This window comes from Hemitrygon akajei, chromosome 5, assembly GCF_048418815.1.
Source record: "Hemitrygon akajei chromosome 5, sHemAka1.3, whole genome shotgun sequence".
Classification (NCBI taxonomy): domain Eukaryota; kingdom Metazoa; phylum Chordata; class Chondrichthyes; order Myliobatiformes; family Dasyatidae; genus Hemitrygon; species Hemitrygon akajei.
In genome coordinates this window covers 92,702,436-92,721,083 of record NC_133128.1, presented here as the reverse complement: position 1 = coordinate 92,721,083, position 18,648 = coordinate 92,702,436, and the positions used below count along the sequence as shown (strand labels likewise).

The 18,648-nt window shown below is 42.8% G+C and overlaps 1 protein-coding gene across 1 annotated transcript in view; it reads left to right on the top strand.

Moving 5' to 3' along the window:
* Positions 1 to 18,648, top strand: part of grtp1a (growth hormone regulated TBC protein 1a) — a 71,935-nt gene that overhangs the window by 32,888 nt on the left and 20,399 nt on the right. Inside the window, exon 5 of the mRNA XM_073046056.1 lies at positions 12,816 to 12,912. Within this exon, the coding sequence (XP_072902157.1) occupies positions 12,816 to 12,912 (97 nt within the window). The remainder of the gene's footprint in view (positions 1 to 12,815; positions 12,913 to 18,648) is intronic.

The following is an 18,648-nucleotide window of genomic DNA, read 5'->3' as shown; positions in this document are numbered from 1 at the left end:
AAAAAGCGGCACACCTGAGGACTGGGAGAAATTCAGAGACCAGCAGAGGAGGACAAAGGGCTTAATTAGGAAAGGGAAAAAAGATTATGAGAGAAAGCTGGCAGGGAATATAAAAACTGACTGTAAAAGCTTTTATAGATATGTGAAAAGAAAAAGATTGGTCAAGACAAATGTAGGTCCCTTACAGTCAGAAATAGGTGAATTGATCACAGGGAACAAAGACATGGCAGACCAATTGAATAACTACTTTGGTTCTATCTTCACTAAGGAGGACATAAATAATCTTCCGGAAATAGTAAGGGACCGAGGGTCTAGTGAGATGGAGGAACTGAGGGAAATACATGTTAGTAGGGAAGTGGTGTTAGGTAAATTGAAGGGATTAAAGGCAGATAAATCCCCAGGGCCAGATGGTCTGCATCCCAGAGTACTTAAGGAAGTAGCCCAAGGAATAGTGGATGCATTAGTGATAATTTTTCAAAACTCCTTAGATTCTGGATTAGTTCCTGAGGATTGGAGGGTGGCTAATGTAACCCCACTTTTTAAAAAAGGAGGCAGAGAAAAACCAGGTAATTATAGACTGGTTAGTCTGACATCGTTGGTGGGGAAAATGCTAGAGTCGGTTATCAAAGATGTGATAACAGCACATTTGGAAAGAGGTGAAATCATCAGACAAAGTCAGCATGGATTTGTGAAAGGAAAATCATGTCTGATGAATCTTACAGAATTTTTTGAAGATGTAACTAGTAGAGTGGATAGGGGAGAGCCAGTGGATGTGGTATATTTAGATTTTCAAAAGGCTTTTGACAAGGTCCCACACAGGAGATTAGTATGCAAACTTAAAGCACACGGTATTGGGGGTATGGTATTGATGTGGATAGAGAATTGGTTGGCAGACAGGAAGCAAAGAGTGGGAGTAAATGGGACCTTTTCAGAATGGCAGGTAGTGACTAGTGGGGTACCGCAAGGCTCAGTGCTGGGACCCCAGTTGTTTACAATATATATTAATGATTTAGACGAGGGAATTAAATGCAGCATCTCCAAGTTTGCGGATGACACGAAGCTGGGCAGCGGTGTTAGCTGTGAGGAGGATGCTAAGAGGATGCAGGGTGACTTGGATAGGTTAGGTGAGTGGGCAAATTCATGGCAGATGCAATTTAATGTGGATAAATGTGAGGTTATCCACTTTGGTTGCAAGAACAGGAAAACAGATTATCTGAACGGCGGTCGATTAGGAAAAGGGGAGGTGCAACGAGACCTGGGTGTCATTGTACACCAGTCATTGAAGGTGGGCATGCAGGTACAGCAGGTGGTGAAAAAGGCAAATGGTATGTTGGCATTCATAGCAAAAGGATTTGAGTACAGGAGCAGGGAGGTTCTACTGCAGTTGTACAAGACCTTGGTGAGACTGCACCTAGAATATTGTGTGCAGTTTTGGTCCCCTAATCTGAGGAAAGACATTCTTGCCATAGAGGGAGTACAGAGAAGGTTCACCAGATTGATTCCTGGGATGGCAGGACTTTCATATGAAGAAAGACTGGATCGACTAGGCTTATACTCACTGGAATTTAGAAGATTGAGGGAGGATCTTACTGAAACGTATAAAATTCTAAAGGGATTGGACAGGCTAGATGCAGGAAGATTGTTTCCGATGTTGGGGAAGTCCAGAACGAGGGGTCACAGTTTAAGGATAAAGGGGAAGCCTTTTAGGACCAACAGAGAGTGGTGAATCTGTGGAATTCTCTGCCACAGGAAACAGTTGAGGCCGGTTCATTGGCTTTATTTAAGAGTAAGTTAGATATGGCCCTTGTTGCTAAAGGGATCGGGGGTATGGAGAGAAAGCAGATACATGGTTTTGAGTTGGATGATCAGCCATGATCATACTGAATGGCAGTGCAGGCTCGAAGGGCTGAATGGCCTACTCCTGCACCTATTTTCTATGTTATGTTTTTCTATAAGCTTCCCAATCCCCTAATTTCCCATGAATTTTTGTTATAATCCCTCCCTTTTGCTTTTACGCTGTCTTTGACTTCTTGTCAGCCATGGTTGCCTCATCATCCCTTTGGAATACTTCATCTTCAAGATTTGTCTGTCCTGTGCCTTCTGATTTGCCCCCAGAAACTCCAGCCATTGCTGTTCTGCCATCACCCTTGATAATGACACCTTATCAACTTTGGCCAGCTCCTCTCATGCCTCTGTAATTCCCTTTACTCTGCTTTTATACTGTTCATCTGACTTTAGCTTCTCCCTTTCAAGTTGCAGGGTGAATTTTATCATTATGATCACTGCTTCCTAAAGGTTCCTTTACCTTAAGCTCCCTAATCAAATCTGGTTCATTACACAACACCCAGTCCAGAATTTCTTTTGCCCTAGTGGGTTGAACAGCAAGCTTCTCTAAAAAAAAAATCATCTCGTAAGCATTCTACAAATTCCCAACATTTACAAAATGAAAGGATTTGATTTTTTTTTAACCAAAAGGGCCATCCCACCCTCTGTCATTTCAATGCAATGTGTATCCTTGGATGTTAAATTCCCAACTCTGATCATCTTTAGTCACAATTCAGTGATTCCCACAAAGTCACCTGCTAACTGTGCTACAAGATCATCTACATTATTCTGTATATTGTGTGTATTCATATATAACACCTTCAGTCCTATATTCATCACCCTTTTCAATTTTGCTCCCATGTTACACTTTAATTTATCCCACTGACTGCAATTCTGCCCTATCATCAGCCTGCTCTTCCTCATCGTCCATTGACTTGTATACCAATTGCCCCATGTTCAGTCTGGTTACTATCCCCACCAAATTAGTTTAAACCTTCCCCAGCAGCTCTAGCAAACCTGCCCGCAAGCATATTGGTCCTCTTTGGGTTCATTATTAACCCATTTTTTTTGTACAAGTCATACCTTCCTAGAAATCTTCACCCCCCCCCCCCACCCTGCCAGTGGTCCAGAAATCTGAAACCCTGCCCCCTATACCACTCATTCATCATCCTTTTCCTGCCATGACTAGCATGTCGTACTGGGAGTAATCCAGAAATTATTACCTTGGAGGTCCTGCTCTCCACCCTCTTCCCTAATTTTCTATACTCACTGCACAGAACTTGTTCTCCTTTTCTATTTGTGTCATTGGTGCCAATATGCACCACTACATCTGGCTGCTCACCTTCCCTCTTGGACATACTGTACCCTAGCACCTGGGAGGCAACACACATTCTTTTGTGGCGACAGAATTTGCTGTCTGTCTTCCTAACTAGTCTGTGACGATCACTCCATCTGACTTTACTCTTCCCTGCTGATCTTTGGAAGTGGTTACCCGTGCCACTGCTCTGGCTGCTGCTGTAGTGCCCTGATAAGTCATCCCAGTCTTCACCCCCCCCCCCCCGCCCCCCCAAGCAGTATCCAAAGGAATGTACTTATGGCTGAGGGGAATGGCCACAGAGGAACCCTGCACTGACATATCACACTTCCTCTTCCTGTGAAAGTAAGATATCTCTCCAATACTGCTTTGCCTGATTACTGCAGGTTCTGTGCTGGTAGATAAAGCAATGAACACTCTAATTTGTATGCTGGAGGAAGCAAACTTTTTTTGTCTTTGGGATGTGATAAACTGGTTCCAACTGCCTCATGGACAGATGGTGAAAGATTTCTTGTCCCCTGTTAGAAAAGAGCATTGAAGTTCTTCCCAGTGAATGTTCGAATCTCAAGTAACAGTAAAAGTACTTGCCTCTTCACAAGTTGTGGGAGCTCAAATTTTTTGCGAGCTTTCACTGCATTTTAACAGTAACCAGAAGTGGTTTAAGAAGTGGAAATGCTTTTAAGTGTTACAAATTCATGAACAGCGCTTTAAATCTTAAGTCAGAATATTTGGTCTCTTGCATAAATTCATTTTCAAACTCCATGAACCTTAGAGTTCCTGCAGCTGAGTGGTTTAGAAGGCTCTTGATGCTTAGTGGTAGTTTGAATTTTATTTGTTCAGGAATTCTTGTATTTTCCACCTATTGTAATCATATGAAAGAAATGCACTTAATTGTTAAACACAACATTACAGGCTACCCCCAGTAATGATCAGGTTCTGTTTCTGCAAACATACGTGGCAGTTTTGTCCACGTGTCAGAAAATGCACAAAAATCACTATCTGATAACCAATTCATGAAGGATCCCACCCACCCTGTTCATGGACAGTTTGTCCCACTCCCACTAGGAAGGAGGCTACATAGCATCCACAACAGGACCACCAGACTCAAAAACAATACTTTCCCCAAGCAGTAAGAGTAATCAACACCTCCACACAGTAACCCACCCCTGCACACCCCCAAACACCACTAATTTATCATTTCCTGTCAGGGTCACCTTAGCTTATGCATGATATCACTATATGGACATAAGATCAATGTATATAAGCTATCATATGTATCTTTATTTATTGTGTTTATATTTTGTTCTTCATCTTACTGTGTTTTTTTTTGTGCTGCATTGGGTCCAGAGTAACAATTATTTCATTCTCCTTTACATTAATGCACTGGAAATGATATTAAACGATCTTGAATCTTACCTCCAGCATTAAAAGCACATGAGAGCAGTCGCTAAAAGTGGAGAAAGAAAGGGCAAACTAATGTTTGTAGAGAGAAATGTACATTGAACTTTTGAATTTAATAATGTTATGGACGCTTGACTGTGTAGATCCATAAATTGAATATTCATAACCCAGGCACGGTTTGTATTTTTCTTAACTATGCTCCATTGAGAAAACACTGAGATGAAAGGTGTACACCAGGCAGACTGCACAGTTCCAGCTCTTGCTCCCCACCACCGATTATGCTGGCATTGAAAGGAAAGGGGAGCCAGGCTGACAGGTTTAAGCATCTTGAGCTACAAGAACTGGTTGAATGGGTGGATGGAATTATGGCAAAAAAAAAGCCGACTGGGCTGTTGTAGAAGTTTTTGGTTCATGAGCTGAGCCCTGAGAATGGGAGTTTGTCATAAGATTCCAATGGGAGAATTGGTGCACAGAAAGATTGAACGAGTGAGCATGGGTGAAAGGATCGGTATGGATAGTAAGAGTCCACATTACACATATGCATGTAACTATTATCAGACCTGACCATCTGTCTGTGATTACTGGCTTAATTTTCTCTCTGCTTTGATACAAACTACTACTGGCAGACAAAGAAAAATAATTACCCTCTGAGTACCCCCCTTAATCCATTTGATCTGGCTACATGTTATCAGGGATATTCAATTGGTTTGTTCCATCCTTCCAGACACCACCTCTCTCCTTCTAAGAGACAAGGAAAAGCTCCAGAGCTAAGATATTAACTGTTTTTCTCTCCACGAATGCTGCCAGGTGTTTACTTTATTGTCACATTTCCAGATTCTGCATTCTTGTTTATGATTCCCAAATTAAACCTCATTATTTAGGATGCTTCACTTGTGGCTCTTATAGAAGTTTTGCCAAAATTTAAACCATCAAATTTGTATTTTAACTTCTCATGACATTTCTTTTAATTCGATAAAATGTAGCAGAATTGGGCCATTTGGCCCATTGGGTCCCTGCCATTTCATCGTGGCTGATCCGTTTTCCCTCTCGGTCACAATCTCCTGCCTTCTCCCCGTATCTCTTTGTGCCCCGAGTAATCAAGAATCTACTGACTTCTACCTGAAATATGCCCAATGACTCTGCCTCCACAGCTACCCATGGCAACAAGTTCCACAGATTCAGCACTTTGGTTAAAGAAATTCCTCATCTACATTCTAAAAGGATGTCCCTCTGTTCTGAGGCTATGTCCTCTGATCTTAGGAAACATCCTTTCCACATTCACTCTATCAAGACTTTTAACATTAGATGGTTTCAATGAGGTCTGCCCTCATTCTTCTGAATTCCAGTGAGTACAGGCCCAGAGCCATCAAATAATTTTCATGAGCCTCCTTTCAATCCTCTCCAGTGTAAGCCCATCCTTTCTTAGACAAGGGGCCCAAAACTGCTCATAATACTCTGAGGTCTCACCCACGCTTTCTAAAGCTTCAGCATACAGTTTTGGATACTGTTGGTGGGGATGACCTACCAGGAACAAGCTGCAGTGGTCCTGTCTCTGGCACTGAGGTTGGACCCTCGACTAGGAAGGGGAGGAGGGAAGAGAAGAGAGCAGTATTGATAGGGGATTCTATAGTCAGGGGGGCGGATAGGAGATTTTGTGGGGAAGATCGGGAGTCTCGGATAGTATATTGCTTCCCTGGTGCTGGGGTCCGAAACATCTCAGATCGGGTGCAGGTTATTCTCGAGAGGGAGGGCAAGAATCCAGATGTTGTAGTCCATGTAGGGACCAATGACGTGGGTAGGATGAGTGACGGGGTCCTGCGTAGGGAGTTCAGGGAGTTAGGTGCGAAGCTGAAGAGCAGGACCTCCAGGGTAACAATCTCAGGATTGCTACCTGTGCCACATGCGAGTGAGGCAAGGAACAGAAGGATTATAAAGATTAATACATGGCTGAGAGGATGGTGCAGGAGGGAGGGGTTCAGGTTTGTAGATAATTGGGCTTTGTTCCAGGGAAGGTGGGATCTGTTCCGAAGGGACGATTTACACCTGAACTGGAGCGGTACTAACATTCTTGCAGGGAAGTTTGCTAGTGCTTCTTGGGGGGTGGGGGGGGGTTTAAACTAAATTTGCAGGGGGCGGGGATCCAGAATGTGAGAGAGGATAGCGAGAGGAAGAATAAAGGACAGGTGGGGACTACACGGTTCCGGAATATTAAGTGTGTAGTAGAGAAAGGTGAGGCGGAACAAGTGATAAGGAGGACACATGTACAGATGGATGGTCTGATGGAACATGGAGTTAAATGTGTTGAAAGAATAAGTAAATTTAGGAAGGACAACAAAATTCTAGGGGCGTATAGCCCGATGGGAGTTCGGGGAGCTGGGTTAAGCACAATAGGCAGCGATTCAAACAGAGAGAGGAGAAATGGGTTAAAAATTCTATATCTGAATGCACGAAGTGTCAGAAATAAGGCGGATGAGCTTGAAGCCCAGGTGCGAATGGGTAACTATGATGTTGTTGGGATAACGGAGACATGGCTGCAGGGAGATCAGACCTGGGAAATGAATGTACAAGGGTATACGTGCTATCGTAGGGACAGAAATGTGGGCAGAGGGGGTGGGGTGGCCCTGTTGGTGAGGAATGAGATTCAGTCCTTTGCAAGGGGGGATATAGGGTCAGGAGAAGTAGAGTCTATGTGGATAGAACTGAGGAACAGTAAGGTCAAAAGGACCCAAATGGGTGTTGTCTACAGGCCACCAAACAGTAGCATGGATATTGGGTGCAAGTTGAATAGGGAGTTAACATTGGCATGTGGCAAAGGTAATGTCGCAGTAGTTATGGGGGATTTCAACATGCAGGTGAACTGGGAGAATCAGGTTGGTGCTGGACCACAGGATAGGGAGTTTGTAGAGTGCCTAAGGGATGCATTCTTGGAACAGCTTGTACGAGAGCTGACCAGGGACAAGACTATTCTGGATCTAGTATTATGTAATGAACAGGATTTGATAAGCGATCTTGCAGTAAAGGAGCCATTAGGAGGTAGTGATCACAATATGATAAGTTTTTATCTGCAATTTGAGAAGGATAAGGGCAGCTCGGAGGTGTCAGTGTTGCAGATGAACGGGGGAAACTATGGAGCCATGAGGGAGGAGCTGGCCAAAGTTGACTGGACGGATATCCTAGCAGAAAAGACAGTGGAACAGCAATGGCAGGTATTCTTGGGAATAATGCACAAGGTGCAAAATCAGTTCATCCCCCAGAGAAGGAAGGATTCAAAGGGGGGGGAAAGGGGCCACAGTGGTTGACAAAGGAAGTCAGAGATTGCATAGCATTAAAAAAAAAAGGAAATATGACAGAGCTAAGGTGAGTGGGAGGACAGATGATTGGGAAGTTTTTAAGGAACAACAGAACTTAACTAAAAAGACAATACAGGGAGAAAAAATGAGGTACGAATGCAAGCTAGCCAGGAATATAAAGGAAGATAGCAAAAGCTTTTTTAGGTATGTGAAGAGAAAGAAGATAGTTAAGAACAATGTTGGGCCCTTGAAGAATGAATTGGGTGAAATTGTTATGGGAAACAGAGAAATGGCAGAAGAATTTAATGAGTACTTTAGATCTGTTTTCACTAAGGAAGACACAAGCAATCTCCCAGATGTATGGATGGGCCAAGGACATAGGGTAACAGAGGAAATGAAACAGATTGACATTCGGAAGGAAACGGTGATGAGAAGACTGATGGGACTGAAGGCTGACAAATCCCCAGGTCCAGATGGTCTGCATCCTAGGGTACTAAAGGAGGTGGCCCTGGAAATTGTGGATGCATTGGTAATCATTTTCCAATGTTCCTTAGATTCAGGATCAGTTCCTGAGGATTGGAGAATGGCAAATGTTATCCCACTTTTTAAGAAAGGAGGGAGGGAGAAAACAGAACTATCGACCTGTCAGCCTGACATCGGTGGTGGGGAAGATGCTAGAGTCCATTATTAAGGATGAAATAGTGGCATATCTAGATAGCAGTGATAGGATTGGGCCGAGCCAGCATGGATTTATCAAGGGTAAATCATGCTTGACTAATCTGTCAGAGTTTTTCGAGGATATAACCAGGAAGTTAGACGGGGGAGATCCAGTGGATGTAGTGTACCTCGATTTTCAGAAGGCATTTGATAAGGTCCCACATAGGAGATTGGTGGGTAAAATCAAAGCTCAGGGCATCGGGGGGAAGGCATTGACATGGATAGAAAACTGGTTGGCAGATAGAAAGCAAAGGGTAGCAGTGAATGGGGGTTTCTCGGAATGGCAGGTGGTGACTAGTGGGGTGCCACAGGGCTCGGTATTGGGACCACAGCTATTTACCATTTACGTCAACGATTTGGATGAAGGCATTGAAAATAACATCAGCAAATTTGCTGATGATACTAAGCTGGGTGGCAGTGTGACATGTGATGAGGATGTTAGGAGAATTCAGGGTGACTTGGATAGGCTGGGTGAGTGGGCAGATACTTGGCAGATGGCGTTTAATGTGAATAAGTGTGAGGTTATCCACTTTGGGAGTAAACAGGAAGGCAGATTATTATCTGAACGGTGTAGAGTTAGGTAAGGGAGAAATACAAAGAGATCTCGGAGTCCTTGTTCATCAGTCACTGAAGGTGAATGAGCAAGTGCAGCAGGCAGTGAAGAAGGCTAATGGAATGTTGGCCTTTATTACAAAGGGAATTGAGTACAAGAGCAAGGAAATCCTCTTGCATTTGTACAGAGCCCTGGTGAGACCACACCTGGAGTATTGTGTACAGTTTTGGTCTCCAGGGTTAAGGAAGGACATCCTGGCTGTAGGGGAAGTGCAGCGTAGATTCACGAGGTTAATTCCTGGGATGTCTGGACTGTCTTACGCAGAGAGGTTAGAGAGACTGGGCTTGTACACGCTGGAATTAAGGAGATTGAGAGGGGATCTGATTGCAACATATAAGATTATTAAGGGATTGGACAAGATAGAGGCAGGAAATATGTTCCAGATGCTGGGAGAGTCCAGTACCAGAGGGCATGGTTTGAGAATAAGGGGTAGGTCATTTAGGACAGAGTTAAGGAAAAACTTCTTCTCCCAGAGAGTTGTGGGGGTCTGGAATGCACTGCCTCGGAAGGTAGTGGAGGCCAATTCTCTGGATGCTTTCAAGAAGGAGCTAGATAGGTATTTTATGGATAGAGGAATCAAGGGATATGGGGACAAGGCAGGAACCGGGCATTGATAGTAGATGATCAGCCATGATCTCAAAATGGCGGTGCAGGCTCGAAGGGCCGAATGGTCTACTTCTGCACCTATTGTCTATTGTCTATAACATCCTGGCTTTTATATTCTAGTCCGCTCGAAATGACTGCTAACACTGCATTTGCCTTCCTCACCACTGACTCAAACTGTAAATTAACCTTTAGGGAATCCTGCATGCGGACTCCCAAGTCCTTTTTCACATCAGATTTTTGAATTTTCTCTTTATTTAGAAAAGTTTATGCTTTTATTCCATCTGCCACTTTGCCCATTCTCCTAAACTCTGTCCTTCTGTAACCTTTCTACTTCCTCAAAACTGCCTGCCCCTCCACCTATCTTTGTAGTGTCCACAAACTTGGCCATAAAACCATCAATTCCCTTATCCAAATCATTGACATACAACGCAAGAAGAAGTAGAGTTTCTGAGCCATCAAACACTCCTCATGTGACAAGCCAACACAGACTCCTGTGGAACACCACTAGTCACTGGTAGCCAACATAAAAAGGCTCCTTTTATTCCCACTCTTTATCTCCTGCCAATCAGCCAGTGCTCTATCCATGCTATAATACCATGGGCTTTCAACAAAGACCTTCTGAAAATCCAAGTACACATCATCCACCGATTCGCCTTTATCTATCCTGCTTGCTAGATCTTAAAAGAATTCAAACAGATTTATCAGGCAAGATATTTCCTTAAGGAAACCATGCTGACTGCAACCTATTTTATCATATATTTCCAAATACCGGGAACCCCATCCTTAATCAATTCCAACATCTTCCCAACCATTGAGCTTAGGCTAACTGGCCTGTAATTTCCCTTCTTTTGCCTCCCTCCCTTAAAGAGTGGAGTGACATTTTCAATTTTCCAGTCCTCCAGAAACATGACAGCATCAATTGATTTTTTTGAAAAATCATTAATAATGCCTCCACAATTTCTCCAGCCATCTTTCAGAATCCTGGGCTGTGCACCACCCTGTCCATATGACTTATTTCCCTTCGAACCTTTCACTTTCCCAAAATCCTTCTCCCTAGTAATGGCAATTTCACCCACTTCTGTCCCCTGACACTCTCAAACTTTTGGCATACTGCAAGTGTCTTCCACAGTGAAGGCTGACACAAATTATTTGTTCAGTTTGTCCACCATTTCCGTGTCCCCCATTACTACCTCTCCAGCGTTATTTTCCAATGGTCCGATATCTATTCTAACCTCTCTTTATACTTTATATCTGAAGGAACTTTTGATATTCTCTTTAATATTATTGGCCAGCTTACTTTCATACTTCAGCTTTTCCTTTGACCTTTTTAGTTGCCTTCTGTGGTTTTTAAAACTTACTAATCCTCTAACTTCCCAATAATTTTTGCTCTATTATATGCCCTCATTTTGACTTTTATATTGGCTTTGACTTTTTTGTCAGCCACAGTTGTGTCATCCTGCCTTTATAATACTTATTTGGGATGTACAGTGGCATGCAAAAGTTTGGGCACCCCGGTTAAAATTTCTGTTACTGTGAATAGTTAAGTGAATAGAAGATGAACTGATCTCAAAGTCATAAAGTTAAAGATGAAACATTCTTTTCAACATTTTAAGCAGGATTAGTGTATTTTTGTTTTGTACAATTTGAGAGTGAGAAAAAGGAAAGGAGCACCATGTAAAAGTTTGGGCACCCCAAGAGATTTGAGCTCTCAGATAACTTTAACCAAGGTCTCGCCTTAATTAGCTTGGTAGGGCTATGGCTTGTTCACAGTCATCGTTAGGAAAGGCCAGGTGATGCAAATTTCAAAGCTTTATAAATACACTGACTCCTCAAACCTTCTCCCAACAATCAGCAGCCATGGGCTCCTCTAAGCAGCTGCCTAGCGCTCTGAAAATTAAAATAAATGATGTCACAAAGCAGGAGAAGGCTATAAGAAGATAGCAAAGCATTTTCAGGTAGCTGTTTCCTCAGTTCGTAATGTAATTAAGAAATGGCAGTTAACAGGAATGGTGGAGGTCAAGTTGAGGTCTGGAAGACCAAGAAAACTTTCCGAGAGAACTGCTCATAGGATTGCTAGAAAGGCAAATCAAAGCCCCCATTTTGATTTCAAAAAGATCAAAAAGACCTTCAGGAAGATTTAACAGACTCTGGAGTGGTGGTGCACTGTTCTACTGTTCTACAAATATGACCATCATGGAAGAGTCATCAGAAGAAAACCTTTCCTGTGTCCTCACCACAAAATTCAGTGTCAGAAGTTTGCAAAGGAACATCTAAACAAGCCTGATGCATTTTGGAAACAAGTCCTGTGGACTGATGAAGTTAAAATAGAACTTTTTGGCTGCAATGAGCAAAGGTATGTTTGGGGGAAAAAAAGGGTGCAGAATTTCATGAAAAGAACACCACTCCAACTGTTAAGCATGGGGGTGGATTGATCATGCTTTGGGCTTGTGTTGCAGCCAGTGGCACGGGGAACATTTCACTGGTAGAGGGAAGAATTAATTTAATTAAATACCAGCAAATTCTGGAAGCAAACATCACATGGCCCCTGACCTAAACATCATCGAAAATGCAAGATCTCCCAAGAATCTCACTGAACTAGAAGCCTTTTGCAAGGAAGAATGGGCAAAAATTCCCCAAACAAGACTCTTAGCTGGCTACAGAAAGTGTTTACAATTTGTGATACTTGCCAAAGGGGGTGTTACTGAGTACTGATCATGCAGGGTGCTGGAATTTTTGCTTTGGGCTCTTTTTCTTTTTTGTTATTTTGAAACTGCAAAAGATGGAAATAAAGTAATCTTGCTTAAAATATTAAAGAAATGTGTCATTTTTAACTTTATGCCTTTTGGAAATCAGATAATCTTTTACTTAGTTATTCACAGTAACAGAAATTTTGACCAGGGGTGCCCAAACTTTTGCATGCCACTGTATATATCCTGTGCCTTCCGAATTGCTCCCAGAAATTCTAGCCATTGCTGCTCTGTCATCATCCAGTAATTTTCATTGGCGTTTCCTTCTGGATAACGTAATTTGTCATTGCTTTATTTTTCAGGGGATGAATTTTATTGCTGGCTACTTGCTTATAGTGACCAAGGATGAAGAGAAGTCCTTCTGGTTGTTAGACTCTCTGATTAAGAAGATAGTACCAGGTATGCCAGCTGAAAATGTGCCTATTACTGTGCCAATATCACTTCTCCCCTTTTTAGCCTTTCACACTGCTACTTAAAAATGGCAATATATCTGGATTAAATTATATTTTTGGAAGAATTGGGTTTCCAGACGTGATCAGAAACTTAAAACTAAAATGGAAAATACTGGAAATGCTCTGCAGGTTGGGCCACATCTGAGAAACAGTTAACATTTCAGTTTATTTTATTTAGAGATACCGTGTGGAACAGACCCTTCCGGCCCAACGAGCCATGCAATCCAGCAATCCACCAATTTAACCCTTGCCTAATCACTGGACAGTTTACAATGAGCAGTTAACCTATTAACCAGTATGGCCTTGGACTGTGGGAGGAAACCACACAGTCATGGGAACAATGTACAAACTTCTTATGGACAGCACCGGAATTGAACTCTGAGATGTAATAGTGCCATGATAACTGCTATGCTATCATGTCTTCAGTTTGACCAGACTACCTCAGTACTGCGAAGGAGACAAAAGAAGCTTGTTAAGCTACAGGGTCAGGAGAGGAAGAGGACATCCTAATCGAGTAAAATCAGTGAATGTGGGATAAGCAGTAAACAAGGTTATCTGATCAGTGGGTGAATGGAAACAGAGTGAGAACGTTGGGTGTTGAATTGAACAGAACAGGAAGACGGGCGGTGGTTTAGGCTAGACACATCCTACACTCAGAAACAAAGGGGAAAAAAAACAAACATGGCACAGATGGATGACTGATAGACTGAGAAATCAAGTTGCAGAATTTGAACAGATGCTTGGAGTTGAGGTGTGCCAAGCCCAATGAGGGAACCAAACCTGCACTGTCAGAGGAGAGCATCTTGGAAGATGGAGCCAAAGGGTATTATCCGGCTGGTGGCTTGTTCATCCTGCCATTGGGTGGAACGGTTGGTAGAGTGGCTGCCTCACAGCTCCCAAGTCCTGAGATCAGTGCTGTATGAGTGGAGTTTGCATGTTCTTCTGTGACTAAATGGGTTTCCTCCAGCTGTTCTAGTTTCTCTCACATCCCAAATGTGTGCTGGTTTGTAAGTTAACACTGTTGTAAATTGCCCCTAGTGTGGAGGTGAATGGTAGAATTGGGTTGGAAATCATGTAATGTTTCATGTACATTCTGTTGGGCCCAGGGCAGATCCTTGGAGATGTTGACACTCAGGACCTTGAAGCTGCCACCCTCTCCACCACTGACCTCTTGGTGAGGGCTGATGTGTGTTCTCCCATCTCCCCATCCTTGACGTCCACAATCAACATTCCTTGCTCTTGTTGATGTTGAGTGCAAGGTTGTTGTGACGTCACTCAACCAGCTGATCTCTCTCACTCCTGTATGCCTCCTCGTTGCCACCTGAGATTTTACTGGTAGTGGTGATGCCTACAAATTTATTGATGGCATTTGAGCTGTGCTTGGCTTGTAGTTATGCGTAGACAGTATAGCCGTGGGCTTAGCATGTAACCTTGAGGTATGCCTATGTTGATTGTGAGTGAGGAGGAGATGCTATTACCAATCCACACTGACTGTAGTCTCTCTGAGGAAGTCAAGGATCCAGTTACAGAGGCCCAAGCTTAGAAACTTGGTGATTAGTACTGCGCGGATAATGGTGTTGATGAGTATGTGGGGAGAATTAACATGGGTTGTGGTGTGATCATCTTGGTATATGTGCTTAATCATCTGTGTGGACTGGCTGGGCAGACAAGCCTGCCTCCATGCTGCATCTCTTAACAGGGTGTGTATAATACTTAGTTTGGTCCACCCCACTGCACTGAGTTGGTACATGGTGACTATATTGTGACCTTGTATTTCAATTGTTTACATGGTGTTTTCACCCATGCCAGTCAGGGTGGCAGTGGAGCTGAGCAGGGTAACTTGTGTAATGAAGTCAAAGGACCCTCCTGACCTCAAGGTCTTGAAAACACTGAAGAAATGTTGAGTATCTAGCTGCTGAGCCTCATACTCCTTCCACCCATCGACTGCTGTTTAGGTGACAAGACCCAAGGAGCTGATGGTTCCATCTCATTCACAAGTGCACGGCCTCACTGCCACATTTGGGAAGAAGATGTGTCAGGGAATCCCAGAGAAGTTGGAGCTGTGACCAACTTCAAAGACCATATCTGTCTGTGGGTAAATACAAGTCAAGGTGTTCATATACAGTATCAAGTAGTGAGGTACAGGTGCAATGAAGAATGTGCAGCTGCACACAGACACGTAGTTACAGACAACACGAGCATACATTGGCCAAGAATTAGACAAGACTGAATTTAAAAAAAGGACTTTTTGCATTAAGATCTTGTTTTGCACAAAAAACACAAGTCCATGGTAGTGCGAGAGATGATGGTAGTGCTCTGTTGTTGAAGTAGGGTTAAAGTTGTATATGATCTGTTCAGAACCTAATGGTTGTAGGAAAGTAGTTGTGCTGAACCTGGTGGTGTGAGACTTCAGGTTTCTACCCCTCCAGAGAGGTTTCTGCAAAGGAAAGTCACCAGCTAGACATTCCACAAGTGCTCCCAGTCACTGCTAGAGTCACAGTATGGATTGTATCCATCTAGAATTATAGTGGACATGATTTTCATTAGGTGACAGCTTCAGAGGAGTGTAGGGATCAGCATCAACAACTACACAGGGATTTTTATGCAACCTTTTAACGCTCAGTTTTCTTTTAACTCTTGCCAAACTTCTCAAATTTGTTTCCATTGTATGTTTGGATCTTGATGGTGTGCAAGCTGTGATCTTAACCGACGGTTTGACAATGCACTTAATTCCTGAGCATACTGGTGTTGGGTGAGGCTGTGTCATTGCCCAATGTGTTACCAATCTTTCTCATGGTAAGATTGCACCTTGCCTCCAGCAAGGTTCCCAATGGAATGGATCTGGTCATTAAGCTGCAGTCACAGCTGATTCTTACACATGTACATTTGGAGTCTGATTCCCAAGTCTGGATGCAGGCTCCTGTCCCAAAACTTCAGTCATTCCTTTCCCTTCCACAGATCTGCCTGGCCCTACTGAGTTCCTCCTTGTGTTCATTTTTTTTTCTTTTTTGCAATGAATAAATTGTCTTAAGGTTTGGAAATGAGACATCAGATGCAGGAATCTGGAGCAGTGTATGAGCTGTAGATGAAACCTCACAAAATGCCATTCAACCAGGCTGCCCCCACTGTAAAAAATCACCCACCAATAGTAAAGCTCCAGAACAAGACCCTGGATAACATGGCCCCACCATGCACATCCTGAGAACCACCTCTTGTTAGTAATGTTCACTCCTGTCTCCAAATCACCAGCTATCTGAAGAATTAAGTCTGAAGGTCAAAATCTTGTGGTCTACCAGGCAGCAGTGACAGCTATCCTTCTAATAAAATAAAAGCATTGGAGAGATGCTGGCAATTTGTCTCAACAAGACCCTCCAACTCCACTGGAAGGATAAGTGGGCAGTGCTAGTGCCCTCTCCCAAGTCAACAATTGTAACTTTGGGTAGTCCACATTGTCCAATAGACTCCTGAAAGAGGAATTCTTTCTAATCTCCACTACAGTGGTAAGTCTTGGAAGAAGCATTAACATCCCAGTCCCCCGAGTTATGGGAATGACAATGGATTATCTTCACTGGGAGTACATGGAAGCCCGGAGCAGATGACCAACCCCCCCGCCCCCCCCCCCCCCCCCCCCCAAACCGATCTTGCATTAGCCACCTCTGAACTCTCAGCACTGGGACAAGCAATCTTTGATCACAAGGGACCAGCTAGCAAGTAAGTGAGAAATTAAAGGAAATGATCGACCCAAATCAGCTTTCTGCCTATCTCTAAATTCTCTTTTCAGGACCTCTTTGCTTTTCCTTCCTATGTCATTGGTACCAATGTGTACCAAGACATCTGGCTCAAATGCTGTGGACACAATCCAAGACGTCCCTGACACTGGTGCCTGGGAGTCCCATTCATGTTCACAGAATCTCCTGATTGAGCCCCCTATACCTACCGCACCCCTCTTGTCCCTCTTTCCCTTTTGCACCATGACCTATGCTCAGTGCCAATAACCTGGTCCCCTGGAAGGTCTCCACCCCCCCAACAACAGTATGTTGTCTGGCTTCTCCCACAAAGCCAACGTCAATCCAGTTTACTACCTTGAGCCTTTTTGACCAGCTTCCCATTGGGGACCTTGTCACCTTGTGTCTTGTTGCTATGCTCACTCTTGCCATGGTGTAAGAATGATGATTTGAAGATTGGACTCTCACATCTGCCACACCCTCACCTTTTAGTTTGGTTGTCTTTCATCCAGTTTGATTTCTACTACACCTGTTAGTTTCAATTAATCAGTCTAGTTCATTATGTCATTGATCATTAGTGTCCTGTTTGTTATATTTGTTTAATCATGCACTGGGCTATGTACCTACAAAGTAATCAAGTTTTTATTTGAAAAATGGTCTATTAATGTTACTTTCTTTGCCCAGAACTGTATTTTGTCCCATACTCCATTGTGAAAAAATCTAAATAGTGTGGCTGTGATCAGAATGATTGAAACTTGAGCTTTTCTGTATTTTTTTAATCCTCATAGATTTGTGATTATTAAAGGAGGTATTACTCTTGGTGTTTATTTTTGTGATTATTAAAGGATTATGTTGTGTTCTTGGTTCTGGAACTACTGAACTAAAAGCAAAGGGATTACAGTGGATCCCAGTAAATTGGGCCACTGGTTAACTGGAACCTGATTTATTTGGGACAACTTTTAAGAACAAAATGCCACCTAATTGGGGCAGAAGACTGTTGCTGAAAAGATTCTCACGAGCGTCCGTTGTGTGTGTATTTGTGTGGCCATTAGACACTACACCGTGCTTAGAACGATGAGTTTTTAATAGCATTAGTTGCATGTGTTTGTATTTAAAAAGCAGTGATTTTCGTCACTGATAAGTGGCAAGTAATAAACACTAAAGCAATTCAGAACTGTTTTGCTCACTGCGGTTTCAAGCATTCAGCCTTGGAGATGCCAGAAACAGCCAGGAGTTAAAATGAAATAATTTCACTACAAGTTAGGAACTACAAAGAATTTGAAGGTATCAAGAATCATTTTGAATATTACAATGAAAATGAATATTTGGAGGATGAAATTGTTGAAAGCATTGTATGAAGGCAGTCCATTATCTACACTAGATGTTCACATTGATTTTGTTCATTGAGTACTCTAGATGAATTCCTCCATTGATTACTATTAGTAGTTAGTATTATTGGTGGTATTCTAATTTTGCTCTAATTTGTTACTCATTTTTAATACCTTAACTATTTCCATGAAAGCTGTTGCTTAATTGGACCAAAATGTACTGGTCGTGTGTCCCAGTTAACCGGGCTCCACTATATTTCCAGCTGCTGAGATCAGATAGCTGACAAGGCAACTGACCTGAAATTAGCTGGCTGCCACATCTCTGTACATTAAGGGCAAATTACAAGCGCAACAAATCTCTTTACTGATTGAATGTGACAGGCACTGAGCTGTGTCTGGCGGTAAACACTGCTAAACAGATTTTCTCGATGCCTCCATTCAATGTGCAAAACAGAACCACGGGACCTGCTGCAGAAAGAGCTACTCACTCACTCACTCACTTCCAGTTATTGTGATCATTTCATTGAATCAGCAGTCTTCATTTATCAGATATTCTCTATATTTTATTATATAAAGCCAGTAGTGTTTCTGCCACTGATATCCATGAAATTGTCTGATTTCCTCCAGTAC